The sequence below is a fragment of the Vidua macroura genome, chromosome 3 (assembly GCF_024509145.1).
Source record: "Vidua macroura isolate BioBank_ID:100142 chromosome 3, ASM2450914v1, whole genome shotgun sequence".
Lineage (NCBI taxonomy): Eukaryota > Metazoa > Chordata > Aves > Passeriformes > Viduidae > Vidua > Vidua macroura.
The window spans coordinates 61,258,570-61,283,657 of NC_071573.1; the positions used below are offsets into that span (position 1 = coordinate 61,258,570).

The 25,088-nt window shown below is 36.5% G+C and overlaps 1 protein-coding gene across 1 annotated transcript in view; it reads right to left on the reverse strand.

Annotated features, from left to right (window-relative positions):
- LAMA2 (laminin subunit alpha 2) overlaps positions 1 to 25,088 on the reverse strand; it is a 336,361-nt gene that overhangs the window by 130,461 nt on the left and 180,812 nt on the right. The window contains exons 14-18 of the mRNA XM_053973291.1: positions 24,282 to 24,493; positions 18,171 to 18,282; positions 14,598 to 14,711; positions 6,540 to 6,667; positions 2,570 to 2,656 (exon numbers count right to left, since the gene is read on the reverse strand). Of these exons, the coding sequence (XP_053829266.1) occupies positions 2,570 to 2,656; positions 6,540 to 6,667; positions 14,598 to 14,711; positions 18,171 to 18,282; positions 24,282 to 24,493 (653 nt within the window). The remainder of the gene's footprint in view (positions 1 to 2,569; positions 2,657 to 6,539; positions 6,668 to 14,597; positions 14,712 to 18,170; positions 18,283 to 24,281; positions 24,494 to 25,088) is intronic.

The following is a 25,088-nucleotide window of genomic DNA, read 5'->3' on the forward strand; positions in this document are numbered from 1 at the left end:
TCCAACGAAGTTAAAAGAATGTCCATCCTACTTCATATGTCTTTGGAAAAGAGAGCAGTGAGCAAAGGAAAGAAAACTTACGTCTAATTTGTTAGGGAAAAACATTACTTAGGAAAGCTGAGCACCCTCTACAATTAGAGATATATGATAACTCTCAACACAGTTTATATCTTCAATTATTTTGATGGTGTTATGAGCTGGAGCCCTCAGAATATTGAGCAATTATGGCACCATTTTCCTGAGAGTTCCAGTGAAAGAAGTAGCAATTTTTTCTAGACATTTTACCAATCAGACAGATACACGTATCTCCCTAGGGGACACAGGATGTATTTTTAGGCCAAATAAGTACAGTGCTGCACACTCTCACTTCATGATACTTATTATGTCATGATAATTTAGCATTGTTCAGCTAATGAATCACATGGCTCAGATCACTTGTCACTTTGTAGTTGCTAAAATCAAAGAGAATTTCATACAAACTCTTTCAGCAATTAAACAACCACTGCTAATAGCAAAATGCAACATGCTTTCTCCTGATCATTATTATTGACAGCTGCAGACATTTTAAAATAACATGTTACAATTAAAAGCAAATAGTTCTGCGAGCTTTGGAATTAATAGCCTAATTTCCAGTAGATTTATATCTCATGGTTACAAGGCTAAGGGCTGATTATTTGCTGCAGGATGTTGCTACTCAGCAGGGAGTAATCCCTCAGGCTATAGCAGCACTTTTTCTTTGCCCTGTGAAAGTTTTCTTATGGGCAGAACATTTAGCACTCTTGTTCTCTCTCTATCTGTTTAATCAGGTGTGAGTTCACACAGTATTCTCCCCCTTAGCTATGACATGTCCTGATTTATTAACCTCTATTCAGCCACTTCTTTTCATAAAACCTTTGGGAAAAATTATCATCTTTGAGCCCTCCTACCTTCTGCCAAATTTAGTTGAAATTGACCTATAAGTGCAGATGACTTCGCTGGCAGCCAGAGAGACATGCACAAAAAGATCACAGTAGCCCCATTTCCTTAGGAGATCAGGCTAAAATCCAATTTAGCCATTTATTCAGATTCTGTCCTACTGCATCTACAGCCTGTGCTCCACTCAGAAACAGCACTTGTTGCTAATGGAAGCTGTCAATGACCCTGCATTGACAAACTGCCACCAAAGTGCTCTTGATGTGATTTATTCCTGCCGTCATTAACTTCACAGCCCACTAGCTGAAAGAAGGTGATGACTTCCCAGACAGACAGGAAAAGACAGGCAGAAATAGCAGCAGCAGGAGCAGACTCGGTGATGATGGGTGGAAACAGGTGACAGCCTGCACTCTCACTTCAGGACAGATATAGCACAACAGGAGATTTAAAAGGAAGTAGTTGTAAATTGGAAAGAGAGGACTATAGGGAGATTCACAGCATATGGTCAGGTTTCTGCTTTTCTGGTTGTCTCTTACTCTTGGTTTATTCCTCCTTCTTCTCATCCCAGCCTGAACATATTAAGTTTTCATTCAGAAGCCTTACCTTTTTTTAGGGTTTGCCTTGAAAAATCCTTCAAGCAATGGATTCCTCAACATGGAAATGCCAAATGGCAAGAGCCTACTAAGCCATGTTTCCATGCCCCTTAACTGTCTAGCTAGGTGTTACACAGTTACCTGGCTCCCCAAGCCCCTCTTAAAAAGGTGTCATTGGCAGGGTCACAGGGGACTGAGATCACGGAGACAAAGCCAACACTGATTCATCATGACTTCCAAACAGCTAGCAGAAGTCCCCTGGCACACTAGCTGCTCTTGAAATCTGTTCCATCCATGTGAAATCCCAAGGGACCAAAGGCATGCAGAGACAGTAGTGATATCCCTTGCCTATGTGGTCTCACCTCCTGTGGAAGGGGGTTCCTGGGAGCTTAGCACTAGAAGTCACACCAGCTCTTTGTTTCATTTAAATTCTCCGCATGATCCTTTCAGCATAATGCCTTTGTAAAGCTAGCAATAAGTGTAGGAAATACATATTGAACTTCTCAATGTATTTGACCAAGAAGAATTATCTTTTTTTGGTCATTAAAGCCCAGTTTGTTCTACTTGCTAAATAAAGACCACAACAGAAAATGAGAAGCAACAAAAATGAAAATATTCTTTTAAAAGAAAAATTTAAATCCACAAATAACTTATTAGAAGAACTGTATTTTCACTGCATATTAACTTTTCTAAGTGAAGCACTAGTAATTTACTGCATATTTGAATCACCATGCTATAAACATTCAAATGACAAAAGAGCCAAAAGGTTTACAAAAATCTCACAGGAGTGACAGAAAAGCTAGAAGAAACTTTTTTAACAAAGACTCCTACTTATTAGCAAATGCTTCTTGGAAACCTTACATTTTACCAGAAAATAATAAAACCACCATAAAAAATACAAATTCATGTATCCAATATCAGAGGAAAATGCACGGGAATTTTTTCAGTGAGTTTCAGAACAGGAATGGGGATGAGAAGGGCAGGTAATAAAAGGTAGAACAGTTCCATGTGTTCAATTCTTTTGTTTCAGGTCTCATATGACTAAAAGCATGGTGCCTGCTTACCTTTCACAGCGTGGTCCCATGTAGCCAGCTGGGCATTCATCACACATTAATCCACGATGTCGGTCAAAATGACACGTTGGGCTAAAGCTGTGTTGTTGATATTGAGAAAGAAGAGGGACAAGGAAGAAACATAAAGAAAACATGGTTAGCAGCATAGCTCTCTTCCCACTTTAAAGATTGTTAATTTGCAAAACAGTGCTCAGGAAAAGTGATTCTGCTCTAGGACATGGGGCTTAAGTTCGACTCCAGCAAATTGAATTTGGAATGACTCTGCTATTTCTGCGACGCTGAATATAGAGCAGTGGATGGCAGCATCCCAATAGCCTGTTATTACGGGACTTGAGCCTGCCACTGAGTGGTCTGGATACCATTAAAAAGGCAGGAATGTACAGCTGCTTGTTTGTGCCCCTGAGGGCCTGGCAAAACAATCTGTGCCATAACGTGGCCCCTATATAAATCTTTCTGAAGGACAAATGATTAAAAGCTCGGTTAACTTTGTGTATAGTCAGCTGTGAAAGGAACTCAGTGAACAAGAAAGGGGTGGGGCAAAATGGGAAATATCTGGCACAGCTTCCCAGAGAGTGTATTTGAGTTAATCGAGTGCCAATGACCTCAAGCAACAGGCCACACAGACATGTTGAAGTTTAAGAATAGCTTGCAGACTAGAAAGCTTTACCTCTTTGTTATGCTCTAATTATTTTTGGCTGGTTTGGGTTTTTTTTTCCCTCTTTTTTAAATACATGAAGATACTGTAGCCATTTGCAAGCTCCACATCTCAATAACTGTGTTTAATCTCTGAACTGTGTTCCTTCACTGTCAGCATCTTGCTTTCCATAATCTTCCTCCCTTAACCCACTTTTCTGAAGAAACCTCCTGACACACTGGAAGATACTATACAGCATAAGAAGTAATCTATTCTTCTGTAATTCTGTAATGATTATTAGAGACAGAGACATACCAGTATCTTTATAAAGTCTTGTCTAAGTAATGGCAATCAATTCTGGTCAACTAAATAGAAAAATAGAAAAAGGAAAAAAGAAATGAAAGACCAGGAGTACGTGCATAGAGGGTGACTATTCAAAGGGGGAAAACAAAGCACTTATGTGAAGAAAAGATACTAAATTACTTTTTATAACCTAGGAAAAGAGAATTTGAGAAACAATAGAATTGCTTCAACAAAGACAGCAAAAGGAAGGTATATTCAAGGTATCAGTGCATGCTACAGTAATAACAAATAGACATAATCCAAACTTTGATATATTAAAGGAGGATATACCATGACAGTTTCTGGAAAGTAATAGGCCCAGGGAGGACAGAAAAGCTTAATTAGCATCATTTAAAGTGATTAGCTCCTGGTGACCAGACCCCACTTCTCAGGAGTCATCCATCCTGTGATCTGTCCTCAGTTATTCTTTATTCTGTGTTATCCCACAAATATAAGAGATCAGTAAGAAAAATGTGGGATGGTCAGGTCCAATAAATACAGACAGGTGCTGGGATTTTTCTCTTTCCTATAAGGTTTGTGTTATTTTCCAATGTATTTACTTAATAATAGATTCACAAATGGATGAAGAGTCAGTTGGAGAAACAATAATTGTTCATTCTATTATTTAGTAGCAATGAAAGCACACATTATCACTGAATATAATCAGCAGCACCTGACTTACTTCAAATAAGTTCCTGCTTGTCAGTCCCAACCTCACTCTTTCCAAGAGCTTCACAGGAAACTTTGTAAAGATGCTATCACAGCTCATTACAGCATTGTACAAAAGTGACTGTACCAAAGTTCCACAGAGAGCTCTGAATTTAACTGCATAAATTTTAAATATAATAATGATAATAATTGTAAGGATGATGATGATAATAGTAATGATAATGTACTTATTATTGCTAAGTAATAATGATGAAAGTAGAATTTCTATGTTTTAAGGTTATGCTCAGACCTTGCCTCCTTGATTCTTTCTGTGACTTAATAGTTGGACCACATTTGAACACTAAACATTAATATATTGAGAAATTCCCATCTGCGTGCTGTAAAGGAAATATATGATAGCAGGCTGAGAAAAGAAGAATTTATCTTCCTGAATAGTGAGAATCTCATTACTCACTAGTGCTAAACACTAATGAACTGTGAGTATTGATTTGTCAAAACAAGCTTCAAAAAATTGTAGTCCCCCTCTTGATTTATCATTGCTCTTTACAGTTTTCCCATATGGCAACAACACTAATAGGAGTCAGGACACAGGACAAGTATGAATATACAGTATGGGAATGGATGTGATAAGTCTGTGTTGGGAGATGGGGCATCCTAAAAGCTTCCTAGTGTGTTATAGAAAACACCCCCTGACAATATGTTTGTGATTTTATCTAATTCTCCAAGAATTCTCCAAGAAAAAATTTGAAATTCTAATACATTTGTACATACAATTAATCACTTGTTCAGTTACTCATAAAGGACATGACATATCCTACACCTGTACAGTGATATGAAGTTGGTAAAAGTATTTTTCAAATGAAGGTATCTGAATTGTTTGCAAATATTATCCCTAGCATAACAAACTCATTGGCAGCTAAGTAAGAAAGCAAAGAAGTATTTTTAAAGCATTCAGATAACACATTAAATCTTTAAATTTCTTTTTTTCATCATAAACAAATTCAATAATTCGTCTAGACTGTAACACCATGCAAGTCTGAACATTTCAATAAGTTCTACAAAATTCTAAACTTTGTAGACTTCAAGACTCACACAGTTTCATAGTTCAAAGAACATTTATACTGTGTGTTCTATACCTATTTTATTTTTCAAGAAACTGAATATTAAAAAGGGGACTGTTAACTTCACAGAAGGAAAGTAAAGCACCCAGAACTATGATGACTATGTAATGGAGGTCTTCAGGTGTTTTGCCAATCATAACCTAAATCCAATCTATTTGACTTGGTTTGTTGCACATCTGTGCAAGACAGAAATGTGATGGTGTTTTTCCTTCTTTGTCAGCACAGTGTTCTCAAACAAGAGAAAGATAATTGACTACTGCGGCAAGGAAATACCAAGTAATGAGGATGTCAGAACAACCATGCCTGAGCAGCAGATATAATAAACCCATATATATGTATCTAATAAAACCAACTCAAAAGCTGTGTTAACAGGAAGGCAGGCTCCCATTCTACAATCCCCTGGAATTTCCCCTCATAAGTGCTTAGACTATTCCTGCTCTGATCAGTGCAATTTTAGTAGGATGCAATGCCACAGACAAGCTTCAGAACAGTTTTATTCAGGTACATCATGTAAAATGCTTTTGGTACTATTATTTTCCAGGTACTCTCTGTGACAAAACCAATGAAAAAACATTCAAGCCACTTGGTTTATCTATTAAGATAAGTGATGGAGTAGCATAGACAAGCTTTTGTAATGAAGGAAATTTTGGTTCTTGGAACAGAATTTTTGAATAACTTTTCACTTGTATTTTTATTTAATAAAACAAATTTACAGTATTTTTTCTGAGATATGCTGACAAAATATTTTCAATTACAAGATCTAAGGATGAATTCAAATTCCAAACAAATCACATAATGATTTGTTAAGAGAAAAGGAGAAAGTAAAAGCAGAAAGTTAAGAGAAAAGGAAAAGTAAAAGCAGAAAAAACTCACATACCAAATCTCCAAATTCAGCTTTAAAACTAGAAACAATTACTCTTAAGGAGGACAGAAAAGCAAATGCTAGTTATTAATTTGAAAAGCAATCATCCAAATTCTGAGTTGTTCTTTCTGTCTTAGTATCATCCAGCTTTTGTCTTTATCTGCCTAGTTAAGCACTCTGTACAATCGTAAAAATAGAAAGTTTATATTGCAGAATATATTATTTGATTGAAAGGAAAAAAGATATCTCAAGCATACATCTAAAAATATACATGTAGAAATTATGCAAATTACTACGGGGAAAAGAGCAATATGCAATAAATGCACAACTTACTTGTTAGAAGGTATATTTAGGGGGCAAGCACACAACTGACAATCTTCAGCTGTCCCTTTAGTTGCATCACCATAGAAGCCAGGCAGGCATCTATCACAATATGGACCACCTGTGTTGTGTCTGCAGTCCTAAACAGAAGATGTAAGTACAAATTGACAATTAGACAACTTGCATATGGAAAAAGGTCTGCAACATTTATCCTTACTTTCTTCTGCTTGTTGAGAAACAGTTCTACAGGTTATCTGTCAAAAACAGAGCTTCATATGTTCTTGTGGATAACTTTCTTCCATGTAAAATGAAAAGAGTATTTAACAGAAAACCTTTAAATTTACACCAAGCAACAGCTGTATTATTGTTTTAGCTTGCTTAAAGAAAACCAACTTTCAAAGCAGCATAAGACAGGTTTAGTATTGCAGTCTTGCAACAGGTCATATTCTATGTCAAACTGTTTTCAGATGTTGACTCCAAAAATACAGCCCAGATGATATAACTTATAAAAATGAATAATTACTTTTGACATGTATGTGCATTAGTTCATTTTAAAAGGTATATGGCTAGCAGTATTTGTAAACAGTACCAAAGCATGAAATACTTAATTCTTATTTGCTAGAATAGAATCCAACCTCTATTTTGTGAGTAGAAGGAAGGACAAGTATACCATGTATAGGGTGCTATCCAACACTTTGTGTTCATGTGACTGCATAATAGGAGAGAAATTAAGTTGAGCATATGAAACATGCAGTATAAAAATGGCAGCACTACATTTGCATTTTTGTATATAGCTTTTGGTTGATCTCAAATTAAACAATCTTTTAGTAGAATAGAAATTGGTCCCGTGAAAAAAAGCTTCTCATGATGACTTGTAAGAACCAAATTTTAAAGAGTAATTACCCTTTCTATTCTTTTTCCCTCTCACCATATAGGATTTAGAAACTCTACGTAATTTCACAGAATACATAATCGATTCAGAAAAATTACTTTTCTGGCTTAATCTGTTTCCTTTCTTCACCCCACATTACTAGCACACTACAATATTCCTTTCACTGCTATTTCCCACAAAATACCCAAGTTTAGCACTTTCACAATGCAGAAATGGAGAAAGCAGTAGGAGTGGTTTTGGATGTTAAATGCCAAATTGATGTGCTTGGTATAGACTGTAAAAAGGATTGAAAGAGCTTATGTCAACTTCAAAAGGCCAAAATGAAAACCACGAAAGAGATTTTTGTTAATGGGGTGTGTTCTGCTGTGTTTTAGACTATGGGCTAGATCACATCTAGAATGTTTCATCTGAGCTGCAGCTTAAGAACTCTGAAGGTTTGTTTTCATTCAGGTTTTTGGTTTTTTGTGGGGATTTTTTTTTGTTTGTTTTTTTAAATGTGGGCACTTTCAAATTTAAGATTTAATTTAAAATTGTTTTTTAGGAACATTTTAGAATTGTTTTATCATTTTAGTAAGTGATGCATATGGTACTGATTGCTATTTAAGAGCCTTACTGTCTCTGGAAGACATCATTTATCCTCAATAAGGAAACAGACAATATTCTAAGGGACACTGATTCCTTCCTCACAGCTTTCCAGGATTGCAATTATTTGTACAGAGCTTTTTTGCACTGTTCTCTGCACCTGGGCATCTGAAAAAGCATAATATCCTTTTCAGTCATGTGGGCATTGGCATCAAAAGCATTTGCCTTCAGAAATACTGTTTGTTTTTTTAAAGGGTGCTTTCTCATTGCTTGTGCATACAATCGGCATATATTTTAAATGAAAGCTTCAATCACGATACTATATTTTAAAATAATTTGGAGACTGTGAGCTAATACCAAATTATTGAAACAATTAATCAATTAAAATTACGTCTTTAGAACAGTCAGCTGGGTTAAAATCAACTTCCATAAGTTAACCAATCAATTTGATTTGTATTTCAAGCACTGACATTCAAAAAGAATCTACCAGCCATACAAAAAAAAAGTAGCCAGGAACAATATGCTTCTTAAAGAAGATGTGACAAAAATAATTTAAGTGTTTCAAAAGAAAAATCCTCTGCAATTCAACTTTTTTAAGACATCATGTCAAATTATTTGTACTTTTTCTGAAAAATAATGGATTCTTCTTTTGTGATAAGTTTAGCTTTAAATATCCTCAGACATATCTTAACAGTTTTGAAGAATATGAACAGTTTATATGTCAAGGATGTTATTAAAGTGAGAGAAGCTAATACACTACTTTAAAGCTTCACATCTCTTGCTGAGTGGTACTTGCAGGTTCTGCTTTTTTAAAGTAAAACATCTGAAACCTTCAATTTTGTAGGAAAACATTTCTTGTTACAAAGACCTGACCACCTTCACTTTGCTGAAGTAGTTTCTAGCATTTTAACATCAGTCATTTCCATGTACTGTGTCTAATCCTACTCAATCCAGACCCCTGTGTTCAATTCCTCACAATCACAGAATGATAGAATATCCACAGCTGGTAGGATCGAGTCTAACTCCTGTCCCTGTGCAGAACTCCCCAGAAGTCACACCATGTGCCCGAGAGCATTGTCCAAACACCTCTTGAGCTCTGTCAAGGCTGCTGTGACCACTGCCCTGGGTTGCCTGTTCCAGTGCCCAAATATCCTCTGGGTAAAGAACCTTTTTCTAATATCCAACCTAAACCTCTCCTGACACAACTCCAAGCCATTCATTTGAGTCCTGTCACTGATCACCACAGAGAAGAGATCAGTGCCTGCCCCTCCTCTTCCCCTAATGAGGAAGTTGTACCTGCAATGAGGTCTCCCCTCAGTCTCCTCCAGGCTGAACAGATAAAGTGACTTCAGCCACTCATCATATGGCTTCACCTCAAAGCTCTTCACCATCTTCATAGCCCTCCTTTGGACACTCTGTAATAGCTCAATGTTTTTTTTTATGTTGTGGCACCCCAAACTGCACACAGTATTTAAGGTGAGGCTGCCCCAGTGCAGAGCAGAGTGGAACAATCCCCTCCCTTGCCTGTTTGATATCATACCATTCACTACCCTCTGTGCCCAACCCATGAGCCATTATTAGCCATTGCATGACATGTCTATCCAGCCGTGTGCTTGACATTTTTCCCAGAAGGATCCTGTGAGAGACAGTATGAAAAGCTTTACTGAAATTCAGAAAGATTACATCAACTGGCTGCCCTTGATCACCTAAGTGATTTACCTTGCCATAAAAGAAAATTAAATTTTATAAGCTTGATTCTCCCCTCATGAAGCCATTCCAGCTGTGTTCGATGACTCCAGGTGTTTTTCAATACCTCCCAGAAAAATCTTCTCCCTAATTTTAGCATACATTGAAATGAGATTACAGTTTACATGCCATCCTTCTCAACCTTTTTGAAAATTCAAATGCTAGCCAGCTTCCTCTCAACTAGAGTCTTTCCATATTTCCAAGGCTGTTCAAAAATCATTGAGAGAGGCCTCAGGATGACATCAGCCAGCTCTTGGGAGTATTCTTGGATGAATCCCATCAGATCCCATAGACTTATATGGATCCAGTAGATGCCACACTAGTTCAGGGTACATTGAGAGTTTATCGTGCTCACAACCATGGTCCTTCAGCTCAAGGCACTGGGACCCCTTTAGCCCATCATCAATGTTGGAGACAAAGGTAAAGAAAGAATTAAACATCTTTGCTTTGCCTATATCCCTGTTTGTGAGGGGACCATCTTCATCCTGTAGTGGGCTGATGTTATTTCTGCACTACTTCTTGCTATTAACTTATTTAAAACACTCTTATTATTGCCTCCCATATTTTTGTCCAGCTTCAACTCCCATTGAGCTTTGACCACACCATTTTTTTCCCTAAAACTGCAAGCAACATTTCTGTATTCCTCTCACATCACCTGACCTTGCTTCCACTGCATGCACCTTCCTTTTTTGCCTTATCTCCAGAAGAAGATCACTGCTCAGCCAAGCTGGCCTTCTGCCTGTTTGACTTCTGACATTTTGGAATTGCCTGCTCCTGTGCCCTTAGGAGGCAATCTTAAAAAGTGACTAGTACTGATGGTCCCCAGCATGTTCAAAAGCAATGAATCAATATTTAAATCTAAAAACAAACAAAAAAAGAGAACCCCACATATATAGGACCGAAATCTGAATATACCATACTGTGTATGTTAGTCTATCTGAGAAATAATGATCTTGTGCATCCCGTACTTTTCTCCCTGAGCCAGTTTGGACCTTACAGGACAAAGAACAAGGATTATGTATTATGTAGATGTGATCTGATCTGCCTGTTCTCTTCAGTGGTGCATTAAGCATACTTCTTGCTAATCTGCCACATTTACAGATCAGTACTATAAGTACTGAAGTAGACAAGTCCTTCTAAAAATACTATCAACACTCATGAAAGATTTGTTCTTTCTTGATATCAATTGGCTGAATCTCAGTTTGAAACTTGCCAAGTGTACAGCAATGATTTTGAACATCATCTGGTTTAAGCAATGCCTATTTATACTGAGATTATTTCTTTAAAGCATCCTTAAGCCTCTGATGTCTTAATTTCATGTTCACAGGAAAACTGAACTGTTTTTTTTCATGTCATGATACTGCATATAAAATAGATTGTGATCAACTTCTCTAACCTGCTCAGTACATTATATCTGCTTTCTTTTTATTCCTATGGAAATAGAGGTTGTTCCAACACATTGATCTAGTGGGTTGGTAAAATCCATGGGGTTTTTTCACAGCTCCATAGATTTTGTGGCCAGGAACAATTTTATGTCCAAATACTTGTGCTTTCAGTTCCAAAATAATTTCAATACAGTGATTTCAATTGTATCACACACTATTTTGAATGCATTAATTTTCTATACCTCTTTTACCTCTGAACATCTTTAAACTTCTTAGACAATCTCTGTGTAATTAAAACCGTAGGATTTATTTTTGTCCAAAAGTTTATGTATGACTCAGACCTTGTTCCCTACAAATTTCCTTGCTGATGTACTGGAGAGTGTTTTCCACCATTTCCTACTGAGCCAGCTCTTCCCTTTTTGGAAGAAACCAAATCAACTTCTTTATGCCCAGTATCAGGGAACACTAAATTCACACTGAAAACCACTCCAGCATATACAGCTGAGTTTATATGAACATGGAAAGAAACATTTAGAATAGGATGCTAGTGATGAAAATAAAACCTTATACAGGGATTATGACAGAGTCCAAGATAGCACATTTGGCATGCTGCTGCCCTTAGGATACCTATCACAGAGACAACCAGGGAAGCTGTTAAAGCCAGCTAAAGAAAGTAAGTCTGGGTGTCTATTTTAGTATATGCCTGCTGTCTAGACCAGACAATGGTATTCTGCCTTTGGAAGCATGAATAAGCTCTTCCAGCATTTTCAAGCCACCGTAGTATCAAGATGAACAGACAATTCCCTTTCCTGGTGTAACAATACAAGTGTAATCAGGACATTGCAGAGGCTTTACCTATCTTCACTTGGAGAGAGCCTGTACTGCATTTAGCTAGGACATATCATTTTGTTACGGCAGATATGAAGATGGGTAAAGACATTTTGTCACTCTGGTGATGAATACTGCCTAAAGCACACATCCACCAGCATTGACATAGGCCTCATTCTACATGGTATATGCTGTTTATACACAGAGAAATACAATATGAAAAGGATGCCACTGGGGACTGCCCATTTAGGGCAATTTGACCATATCTTTGGGAGAAAGATCTACTTTCTCTGGGATTACTAACAGGAATATAATATCCTGCAATGAATGAAACACCTTGAAATGTACTTGCTTTTCACAAGGTTTAGGTTTAACCAACCTACTATAGCTACTGTAAATGTGTATGCGTAATAGGACAAAAGAATATTTCTGAATGTTCCAAATTGCCCTATGTACCAAAGCAGTTATGTATATCACAGTGGTAACGAGAACGAGGTATTGTGCAGCTCTCTATGGCTGCTCTGGGGATCAAAGGGCTTTGCAGGTTACTGCGAGATATACGTTAAAATGAGCTTTTTATACAGGCCTGTGTCGAAGCAGATGATTTGAGCTTTTATCATGAGTCAAAAACACATTTCAGCTTCTTTTCAACTACATTTCAAAGCTAAGGAAGAGCAAAAAGAAGTATCATATCAGTAAATTAGATGCCTAAATTGCCTGTTGTATTACTGAGAAAACACCATGAATAATAATAAGGAGGCCAAAAGGCTGTGTAAACCTCAATAGAAAGAATGCCTTTGATGTGAAACATTTCTCTTTTTCAGCACTCAGACTTCTCTCTCTTTCACTTCAAAAGGCTTATGATCCAAATTGAATAGCAGCGTTTAATAGCCTGCATGGATACTAACCGATCTGACTTACAGTGCTTTCAAAGTTGTAAGAAAATCCAGAACTGATTTTAAGCTCCCTGTGCACCTCTCCTCTATAGCCTGATCTAGTATAAACTACAGAGCACATAAAATGCAGAGTGTTTGATAACGTGTATAGATGAAAGTGCATCTTCAGCTGGTTATTTTCCACTTCCTTGTCAGTGCTGTGTTCTCTTACACCAGCACCCTTGAAACATCAGAAGGGGGAGCTCCGCTGCCTGAGTCAACACCAGCCAAAAAGCACAAAAAGCAATATGCAGCCTACGTGGCCTTCTCTTTTATCCAGGCTAGTGCTACGAACAAAAATAAAGAAGGAAGCTGTGTAGGGGCTAAAATGTGAAGACACAGAAGCAAACAGCCTCAGAACTTACATCTGCCTATGGACCCCTAACCCCTAAGCAAAATAGTCAACAGTTACGGCATACCTTAAACAGGATTCCTCCTTCCTTTTCTCTCCTGTTAATTGATTTTATCCCACACGAATATTATAAACATTGTAGCTGGAGAATATGGTCATTAACGCAAAAAAAATTTGACAGGAAACACAAATCCATATTACTCTAGTAATAAACATTTTCGCTGAGTATTAAGTGAAAGATTCAAAATATGACTGTCACGTCAAACATGTTTTTCATTCTTTGAGGCTTACAATGTAATTAAATTGAGAATAATTTTAAGCTTCTATTCATGAAAAAGCAATTTGAAAAATCCATTGATCCACACATTAAGGATATCTTGTTTTGCACTGCAATGCAATTAAACATCTTCTATGAGCAAAACAGGAAGAACAGTAATAATTCTAAGTGCCAAATTATATTGGAAAAAGGTTGAATTTTCATTTTGGCATTTTCCCAGCAGGATTTTCTTAAGGAATAAAAGGGAACATTTAGAAACATGCACATGACAGAGTCTGAAATTCTGCAGGGAAATGAGAGTATATCCCACTAAACTGGCACTAGCTTAAATTGTGCTTCTGCAAGACTAATGAAATTAGACATGTTGTTTCAAGCTTTATACCATGTCAGACAATATAAAACTAAAAATGCCCTTGAGTCAATCAGAAAAGTATATTCAGCATAATTCACCCATTCCAAAAGGCTACTGAACAGGCAGGAAACAGTGGTGTGCTGGTAGGCTTTCTATGGATAATATCACAGATTTAATTGCTGAATTAGTAGGTAACTACATAAAATCTCCATAGTCTACAAGAAAAAAATAAAAAAAGTGATTTAACTGAGATCATATGGTTTTATTATTTTTCTGAAGTACAATTCATTAAGTGTTCCTTCAAGGTCTACTATGAATTTAGAAGAAGGAAGGCATTAACAAAATGTTTTCATCAAACTAGAACAGAATTTACAAAATTACCTGCTACATACTATAAATTGAATATACTGCAGGAGACAAATGGAAGGGGAAGATAAATCTTGCATTCATACATTTCCTGCTTTCTGCACGCCATACCTTAAAACTATTGTATTTTAAAACATAGATCCTATGTGATAAATAAAATATTTTCTTTTCTTAACAGTTCAAGACACTGTATCTTGGTGTGAGGGGATCCTTAACCTCAACACAAAGATCTCCTCTGTTACTCAGTGGCTTTTTTCTTCTTGATTATTCCAGGTCTCAGAACTCACTAATCCAATTGCACAGGTATATTGGGTTGATGTTGGCCATGTCCATTGTTTCTTGTAGGGACACTTACCAGGCATGCTCCTGTGATGTCATCACACACATCTGCATGACCAAAGCACGTACATGGTGCACAAACTCCATCAAAGATTGTGCCATTCACACGCCTGTGTCGAGGCCAGCATGACTGGAAGAAAAGTTAGATAAAATTTAAACTCTTGTTTGAATAGAGGAAGGAATGGGTTTTTAAAAATTTTGTTGGATTTGATGCTTGCACACACAACAAACATACTTGCCAAATGAATAAAAATACCAACATTTCTCTAGAAAATTCTTCTTTCTGGTGGCTTTGCACTGACCTTAGCCTTAGCAGTAGGTGTGAGATTAGAGGAAGCTTTAACAAGATCATTCTTCTGAAACGGTAAAATAAAGGAGAGAAATGAAGAACTGAAGTATGACAGCATGAAAGCAAGAGGTACAGACTGAAAAACGGCCAGAAGGTGAAATACTGAAGGAGAGAGAAGGAGAAAAAAAACTCAAAACAACAAAAATGTTCTCTGAGAAGTTCAGGAACAAAGAACAATTAAAATACCATTTAGTCTTGTTACGACTCCAGCAAAATGCTACACTGAAATAAAGCACAAGCTGAAAACTAGGGTATCCTTTTATTTACAAATTGTGCTCCTTAAAGGATAGTAATTTCTCTTTAAGAAACTGCTCTGATATTTTAATTTTCTTTTTTAAATGTAAAATACAAATAAATATTAAATGTATGGCCAGTAATTTTGTAGGCAAGGTGACACCATACAACTGTTAATCATCAGCTAAAATTCAGCTACTCCGTTTGCTCATAATAAGATGTCAAGCAGCAGTCTTCCTTACTATATATCTCACAAGTGGCTTTATAGTTTTTGCAAACTATCCTTCTACAGTAAGACTGCTCATGTGATCCAATAATTTTGCATAAGATAAAAAAAGCATGTGACAGATTTATGACCTTCAAAAGCATCTGGATAACACAAAGTTTTGCACTAACAGAATACTAAAAGTATCATTTAATAAAGAAAACCCTTTCCTCTTCACATACACACTCCAAAAAGGTAACAAACAGACTCTTCTTTATAAAAATAAAGATGTCCCTTTTTGTCCTACTCTTAAAAAATTGAAAGTAATCTAAAGAGTAATTGAAATTATTCTTTAAAAAAACATTCCAAAACCTGAGATATTATCCTTATTTTTTCACTCTTTACATTCTTGGTTACACATTCCTAAAAAAAAATCCTGTAAATACAAATAAATAAAAATCTAAAGTTATAAAATCCAAAACTTAAAAACAGGTTAAAAGAAATTGATGTATTTTTCTTTCTGTGGCATGAGATGTGAGTGATTTCTGCATAAATCTATAAATCTTTTCCCTCTTTGGGTGACTGAAAATAATCTGTCGTGCACAGATATAAATGATATTGCTCAAGACAAGGCTCCAAAAGTCGCTAATACTAAGAACTTAGACATGAAATATCAGTGGCAGGGCTCAGAACAGTACTAAAAGATTACAGATTGAGGTCTTAAAATAAATTATGTAACTGTCAGCCGTTGGGATAGTTTTTGACCATCATAGTGATGGAAGTTAAACACAACTCCTTCTGGAGCAGAAATAAAAGAGTACAGAGAATGGGAACAAATCTGAGGGAGAAGACCAATTGGATGTGAAGATGTTGACAAAGGCAAGAAAATTCATGAGTGAAGCAAAGTAACTATCACAAAGGGGTCCAATTGGTATTAGAAATTTAAAATTTTATCTGCTTTACCTGTCCTTATGGAATTCTGTGTTCCTACACATACAAAAATGTACAGAATTTTATCTGGCCAGTCTTGTAAAAAATAAATTTTGAATTTATATAATGGAAAATCTTAAAAGAGACAGCATAATTTAAATGGAGTTAGTTGTCTTTGGAAGACTGATCATGTCAAAACATTCATAGCATGAAAACAAGAAAATAATAGTTGTTTCTAGTGCAGCAGCATCTATGCCAGGTACCATATCATCATTATGCAGGAGACAAATACATACATTAAATTAAATAATGAAGAGAAAATGGAACTGAAAAACTGCACAAAATCAATAAAATATGACACTCTGCTTGGTTGAAACTGGCAGAAGTAAAATGAACAAGGCTGAAAGTATTCAGAAGAAGAAACAAAAATGGTAACTGGGAAAAAAAAGAAAAGAGATTTTCAGCTTCTCTTTCTATACTTTCTTAACTAATGTCTGTCTGGAAATCTTAAACTTCACCTTTTTTTTTTTTTTTTTCTATGCCCACTAGCATGAATAGGAACTTTAAATTTGCAGCTATATATATGTCCTTTTCTTGTGGTGTATGATCTTAAGTATGTATCAAATTTCAGGGACTGTTTATGATTGAGGAGAAGGTTTAGCACTAAAGGACATAATGTTGGAGAGACAATTTCAGCAACATCAAGACAGGAATTCTACCCAAGCCCTTCAGCTTCTGCAACAAAAGTAGATACTGAAAGATCTGCAATCAGGGCTTTTCCAATTATTCTCTTGGACATCAGGCTTAAATCTGCACTGGGAGAATAAATGAACAAATGAAAAAAAAGTGTGAAACACAGTGAAACTGCATCTAGCATATTTTTTAAAATAATTGAACAGACAGACAACGGCCAGGCTTTAAAATTATTTCTCAGCTGAGGTAAAAAATATTCTTCTCCACTTATTTCCCATCTGCACCCTTTTGGAAGTGATAGAATATCCATTAATTCCTTCAGGCCTTCTTTCTATGTTAGTTCATCTAGCCCCAGCAACAAACAATCACACTTGGCATGAGACTAGACTCTAAACCTTAAATATCACATATAAGCATGAAAATTTTTAAAGAAAAAGAGAGTTGACAAGAAAATGCCTAGAGTGCCTGTGTAAATGGCATACTATTTGTAGTTTTGTGAAGCAGAGCATCTTGGTGTTTGAAACTATTTCCTTAGAGGCAAAGCTTTTGAAGAATGCTTTTTTTGCTTCTATTTACCCCAAGCAATGCCCACGTGAGGTAGTTAATCATATGTATACTTGTAAGAATACATTCTGTGTGAACTAATGACTTAGTTAGGGAAGTGAGTATTTTTCTGAGCATGTGTCTACATTATTATCTGTTACAGGAGCAAAATAACGTGACACAATCCTCTGAAGAACACATGCAATTCTCAACAACTCCAAGGCAAATGGCAAAGCCCTGGGAAAACAAAAGAAGAAATTCAACCCCATTAACTCAAATAAATTGATCCATCTTTGCTGTGCACAGGTCAGATAATTACCATTTTCCTTCCAATTGTGTTCATCCATTTATATTATCATCTGGCTAAAGAGTACAAATATTGTTTCCGCTTCCTTTTTATGAACCAAAATGTCTTTTTGTAAGTTAGAAATAATCATAGAAGTGTAAAACTTCAGATTTTAAATATTATCAGATATAATGAACCATCACCTGGAAATAAAGGTAACTAGCCAAGCTATGGCAAATTCCTAACAAGGAGGGACAGTTGTCCTATGATTTTCTACCAACACAGGTCCACTGTCTCCTTCCTATCACAGTGTTAGCAACATTGAACTAGACTGCATCATGATACTCACCTCACAGGAGGTTCCATCATAGCCTGGAGGACACTCACACAACTCCACTGCAGATGCTACCCTTCTTCCCCTTGAAGTGTGGTCAGCAGATTCCATAATAACACTTCTTAGTCTGGACGTAACAGAAATTAAATGGGCAAAACAGCAAATTAGATGGATATGTGCAGCTGAATGAAATTAACACTTTACAGGGACATGAGGTGGCTTGTTTCTGTTTTCCTGATTAGGAATAAGGAGATTTTCATATTCATCTATTTCTTCCTAAACTGTATGTCTGTAGGCTTGTTACTATTTCTTGTTCATCATGTGAGGGAGACTATGGTCAAATACCCACTGATAAAAATAGATTTAAAATGTCTTACAGCACTGTACCAGGCTATTCCTGGCCTGCAATCCACATGTGCCAACTAGCATTGCAGCTGCATATAGAGCAAATCTGACACTAAGCAGGGTCTTCAAGATTTATGAACCAGTAGTCCAGCTTTCTAAAATATTACATTACTAAGTTTTAGATATAGGGTATTTTTACTCTGGAGATTTAACCTCTGGAAAAGATGTCAGTCCTGTCCAGAAGGATTGAGGATCTAAGTATTATGTATATGAAAGAAAAATGTATGTACATGAAACAAAACAGAAATCTTCTGCCATATATCCTGGTCTCCCTAATGCCAGAGAAAAAGTACTAAACAGCTGTTGTTTAGGTGAAGACTGACTATGATTTTTATTTCAAAAGCATGGAAGTAAGATGAGAGACACAACAGAAGCCTTTTGATAGTCTTACAGCTGTTATCAGAAACAGATGTAATTTACCTCAATAGTATCTTTCTGTGGAGAAAACTGGGATTTGGGAGTTTGATTCTTATGAGAATTCGAAGGAACATTAACGCATTACAGAGGCTAAATTACTTCTATTTTCACCCAGTAATCCTAACATAGTGTTTTATAACTAAAGCTACTTGAAGAACTTGTTTTGAAGTTGTCTTCATCAGAAAACACCTTTCATTCATGACATACATTTTATTGAAAAGGTTTTTTTCGCCTTCATAATAGGGCATTTATGTTTTGGCTGCAAAAAAAGCCTGAAAATTATTTGGATGACCTTGGACAAGAAAACGTCCAAGAAAAATATTTTGTTGTTGCTACAACAGTTGGAGGAAAGCTTAAGACACAGTATTTTCCCACTCAATTTTATGACTACTCCAAAAAAGTTAAACATGAAAGGTAATGGGGGAAAAAAGGGAAGATTTCTTAAATTAAGATAGAAGCTTCAGAAAAATAGAAATTTTACTACTGCTAGGAATATGACTGGACTTTGGAGGGACTACCATTGTATATAACGCTGTTAGAAACTTCAATCTGATTTGGTGATACTAGAACCTCTGTATAAGGTTCTTGTTACTGTTTTAAGAGAAGGATGCTTATTCCTATCCAGATCTTCAGTAAATTCTGTCTGACTTTTCAGTATATCCCCTTTGCTCCATTTATTGCTGTACATTTATTTTGCGATCATTAATTTGAATTTTCTTTATGAAAAGATAACAAATCTCTAGGATATCAGATATCAAATAGTGATTACTTTACCAGTAAAAAAAATTAAAATTTTAAAGAAAAAAAATCAGTAAATGAAGAAAAAAAGTTTTAATAAAAGGTCAAATTTTATTTCTCCTTTGAACTACAGCTAGCTCCCTCTAAGCATTGATCTTGGAACAAAGAGAAGCACTAACACACAGAAACAATCCACCCAGTATTATACCACATTTGTATTCACTGAATTGTTCCAGTTTTCATTACATTATTCTATTTGCTAAATGGGATTTTAATGTGTTTAACAGTTTTTAGCATTAACAGTTACTCAGTGAAGAAAGCTGCAGTGATTTTCTTTTCTCCCATTTTGATGTTGCAACTTTGATTCCTCGATGCCATTCTGCATTCATTAAAATACATAATGCTGGCAGTAAGGGAACTGGATCCTGGAGATGCATGAACAATTTGAGGTTAGACATCAAGACCAAATATTTAAGCTGACTGTTACTGTCAGCAGGCAACTGTTGACTTCTAAAAACAAACAAGATTAAAAGGAAAGGGGAAGTTTCAGGCAGTATCAGCACAGTTTACTGTCTGCTGTGCCAGGCATCTGAATCACACTGGCTACATAAGGCACATGAAGTAGTGACCCAATCGTTGCTCATTTGTCTTGGAGCCAATTCTGCATATGGAAAAAAAACCCTGGCCCCTTCTTCCCTCTTTCTCCTTGTGTCTAGCACTGACTCCTCTCTATATGGTTGCAAACAATCTATTCTCTTTAGCACTCCAATTTCCAGTGCCTATCTGCATGTTTGCAACACTTACACCAGTGACCACTCTAAATATTGAAACTGAATAAACAGTAATACTAAACTTTCTTTGAAGCACAAGCTAGCAATATTAGATCAAACAAAACAGTAAGAGAGAGTTATCTTTTCTTGGCCTGTTGTTTCTACCACAGATGGACTTAACCGCAACCATTTGGAAAATCTTTCATGTTAGAGGAGGATTAGGTTTTAAACCCAGAAGCTGGTTGACTTTCATATTGATTGCTGCACTTCTGTATTTTCAATTTTTATCTGACTTGATCATCTAATTGCCCACCCATATAGTTATGCCATAGAGCAATAATGACACTGCAAGCTTAAAATTACCTAAAAAATGTACACAAAACCATGCTTGAGTCAAACCCCATTTATATTGTTTAGTGGATACTTGAAAACATAACAGATTAACTAATGTTTCTAGCAGGTTAAGCTAAACAAGGGTAAAAATAGAACCTTTAAATTAAAGCTCTTGCCAACTGGAGACAGCTCCATTGAATTTTTAAATCTTTTTCCATATGTCTGCAAGAAACTGACTTTTTACCTCCATTCTGGTCTCCTTTTAAGCACAGATTATAACAGCACCTTTGGAATCCTTACACATGTGGTGACATCCATTTTGAAAACTTTCAGTACTTAAATGAACAGGTTGCTTAATATAGCAATCTCTAATTAGTATGTTGCATAATTCTGCTGGTGCTCTGAGGCAGAAATTGTCATTCATGATGGATCTAATAACCCTGTAATATTTCTGTCTCTCTGCCAGACCCTCTTAACCCTCTCAGAGGAATATCCATCTGTCCACTGCACATACCTGTTTAAAGACAATAAAAACCTTGTAATTCATATCTACTTATCTATTAAGGCTTAGTTCTACAGTATTTCTTTTCAAAAACGTCTTCCTTTGGAGACCATCAACTCCTTTGGAGTCCTTAATCAGCCCTAGATATCACAAAGAGTATCTTCTTCATTGGGTCTACATTTTCCCTGAAGAATGAAAAGGGCAGAATATGAAGAAAAGGGCTATTTTGCCTTATCTTAAGAGTGATAAGCACAGCTTTGCACCTAGTATGTTTCAGCAAAAGTGAAAGTCAAAGAGAACATAAAAGAGTCAGTAATGAGGCACGTCCTGAAAACTAGTAATATCCCTACACAGCAGATCATAAGCTGGGCAGGATGGCAGTAGATGCTGTTGCTGGTTCCTGGAAGCGTGAACTGTTCTGAGGAGACTTCACTTCGTAAATCCCACCCTAACAGGTGAAACTATCATTGCTACACTTAAAGATGAAAAATTGAATTTGTTTAATTGTGATTGAAATTTCACATCCTCTCTTCTGTCATGCTAAACCACAATGAGCACCCTGAGAGCAGTCAATAAAATTGTTTACTTTATTACACAGTAATACAGCAACCACTGTACGCTTCTCTGGCAAGAGACATCAGAGGGACAACTAGAAATGTACCAGCAATATAAGACCATTTCTAGCAAAAAAAGATACTCTTCAAAATCACTTCAGTTCCCTCCCCTAACCCCTCTTTAAGGGACCAATCTTCACAACTGTAATGCCACTACACCTAGAAGCTGAAGCCTACCAACATGCAAAGGCTAAATTATATGTGTGTTGCAGAGCTCTTCTTACAGAGCATTTTTTAAAAAATGCTTTCAGAAAATCATCTTTAACATAAAGATGTTAAATTCTAAATTGTTCCCAAAGGCTGAATATGAATAAGACTGTGGAAAGGTGAGGCACCACACATGACCAAATGGCAAAGGCAGTAATCTGGGATGCAGACAGTGATACATAGTCTTCTAAATTTGCCAGACAGCTCTGCCATGTCTTACTTACAAGGCACATTCTATAGATTGTGCCAGTTCTACATGTGTGTGCTTACCTGAGCTCTACACCACTGCCCAGAGGGGATCTCATCCATCCCATCCACACTGCTCCACAGTATAGGCAGGATGGGGCCCTTACACATCCAGCACTGCACTTTCTCCACAACTGCCCAGCCAAAGTGCTTTTTGTGCGAGAACCCCCTGTCTCCTACTAGTACAAATGTCAGTACTTAAATGTATGTAAACCTCTGATAAGTGAAGTTTGCATTTCCCATAATACTTAGTAACACCTTTGGCCCAGGGAAAGTCAATCATACATATATCCTTTAGAAGTTTGCATTTCCCATACAACTCAGTAAGACCTCTGGCCAAAAGAAAGTCAATCTTATATATCTGCTTTACAAATAGCATAAAAGCCCCTATTGTCCACCCTAAAATTGCTTCTGCACTCCTTTAGTTTGGAAAATTCTGAGTAGTGGTTTGGGGTTTTTTTATTTGAATGAGAGCAGAAGATCATCACTCCCTGAGCTCCCACTAGTCTCAGCTGTAAGTTGTGAATTAACAGCTCATGGTCTGTTCATAGTGCATAAGAGGTGAGCACTGGCCTGGTGTTTTGGATCGTCGCAAAAACCAGGGTGGGAAGCTGAGGGACCATGAAAGACTTTCAAACTGGATGCACAGAGATGCAAAAGAATACAAGGTTGATGACTGAATGAGAAAATTAGGAAGCAGTTTGGCCCAAACTCAAGCTAGTTATGATTCACAAACTTACTTACAGAGATGTAATACATACTAATTAACCACAGGAAAAGACGGAGACCGAAGAGATGAATTCTTTTGCAGGGAAAAAATTTACACTGCTAAAGCTCAAATCAGAAAACTGCATGCTGTTGACACAACCTGCCTTTCAATTTAGGATATATTTTAATTACCTAAGTATTCAAATGATGGTTAGATTGCTTAAGAAATTTCACAGCAGCAAAAACTCTGTCTGTGCTCTCAGCAAATAATCACTAAATGTGCTATCAGCTCCCTCCATTCCAAATTGGCTTATGCTACTGAATCAACTGATGTGTAGATTAGAGAGTATTTCAGGTTTCCTGCCTTGTGAGTAAAAAGCTACTATGCAATCAATTCCATTACACATTTTAAAAATATTACTTATGTCACCTAACTATTAATGTTAATCACACAGTATCAGGAGAGATGTTTTCTTCACCCCATCTGGAGTATTTGTTCATGCACTTAGGAAAATTTGAAATGCAAGATGAGCTTTACAGTTCCAAACACACTGCAGCAACTGAAATAGAACTATATCATCTCGTATGTCTTTAATTTTATCAGAGAACTCAGAAGAGTTCACATCAAATCAGTGAATCTGAGCAGTCCACGCAGCATTCTGACATAAATCAAGGGAAAGGGTTTGGGATTCGCCAGTTCTGTGTGTGGTACTGATTAAAAACATAGAAAATTCCCCTTGAGGCACTTTTCCAGCTTGGAGACTCAGGATATTATTCTCTGGTTCACTGTTAATGTTGCCCTGTATGGTCATTAAATGCGAAAAACGATATATAAGCAATATATCATTTCCTACTTCAACATGTTATTACCGCTCTCCGTGATTTACCATGTACATGGGAATTACTGTGTTCACAAAATAAACATATTTATAGAACTGTCAATCATGCCTTAATAGTCCACGTAATTTCATTTTCTTAAAAGGCTGCTTCTTTCTGTTGCCTTCCTCCTTCTGTCTACCCAAAATGAAAAACATACTAACAAAAGTTTGAAAGTGTAAATGAATGCTATGGATTTCATGATAATAAATTAGAGTGTTTTAAATTACATCAGCCTTGTTATCTGAAGTAAGAAAACAACTCTTTCGAGAAGCTGCCTGTAGCAAAGGGACCCGTTCCTCACATTCACCTGTAGATGGCATTCATCCCATTGCTGTATGTGGCTCTTATGAGGATCCTCTTCACGTTTGCAAGGATAGTCATGAACTCCCTCCTGCTGACTGGAACATCAGTGCCATGAACTGAGAAAGATTCTGGTTTCAGCACAATTTCTTCAGTGTGCTCTTCAGAAGGCTGCAGGTGAATTATCCCTTTTGGAGTGCTGATTTTCAAGTCACCTCCCTAGAGAGAGCCATGGAAGAGAGAGATTTAAACATGAAAAAAGTCTTGAAAAAAAGCCCATTGGGGTACATGATTTATTGAATAATATATTTTACAAGAATAACAAATATCAGGAATAATATTCACCTTTCATAAACCTGAAATGGGCTTTCCTGATAGAACTGAAAAGCAGTGGAAAAGGAAGTTTGGGTTTTTCAGATAAAACCTACTGTCAGGATGCATGGCTCTACATAGGCAAAAGCAAATTAATATAATGTTGAGGTGCAAAAGAAGAGATCTACTGAAAGAATGTCAAAGTGTAACCTCAAATGATCAACTATTTTATTTCTTCATGGATGAACAGGAAACATTATAGTTTTCTAAGCTACTTACAATAGCTGCAATAGTACCAGAGACTCCTTGAGATATTGAAGCTTTTAGATTTCTGAAGTATATCCATTTTCTCACACTAGAAATTAGCTGAAAGTATGTGCACCCTTCTGTTTTGTGTCCTCAACCACCAGACTTCACACTGAACATCTGAAAAACCAGGCCCTTTTATCTTTCTCTGTCTTTTTCTTTTTCTTTATTTTCTTTTTCTTTATTTGTTTCTTTG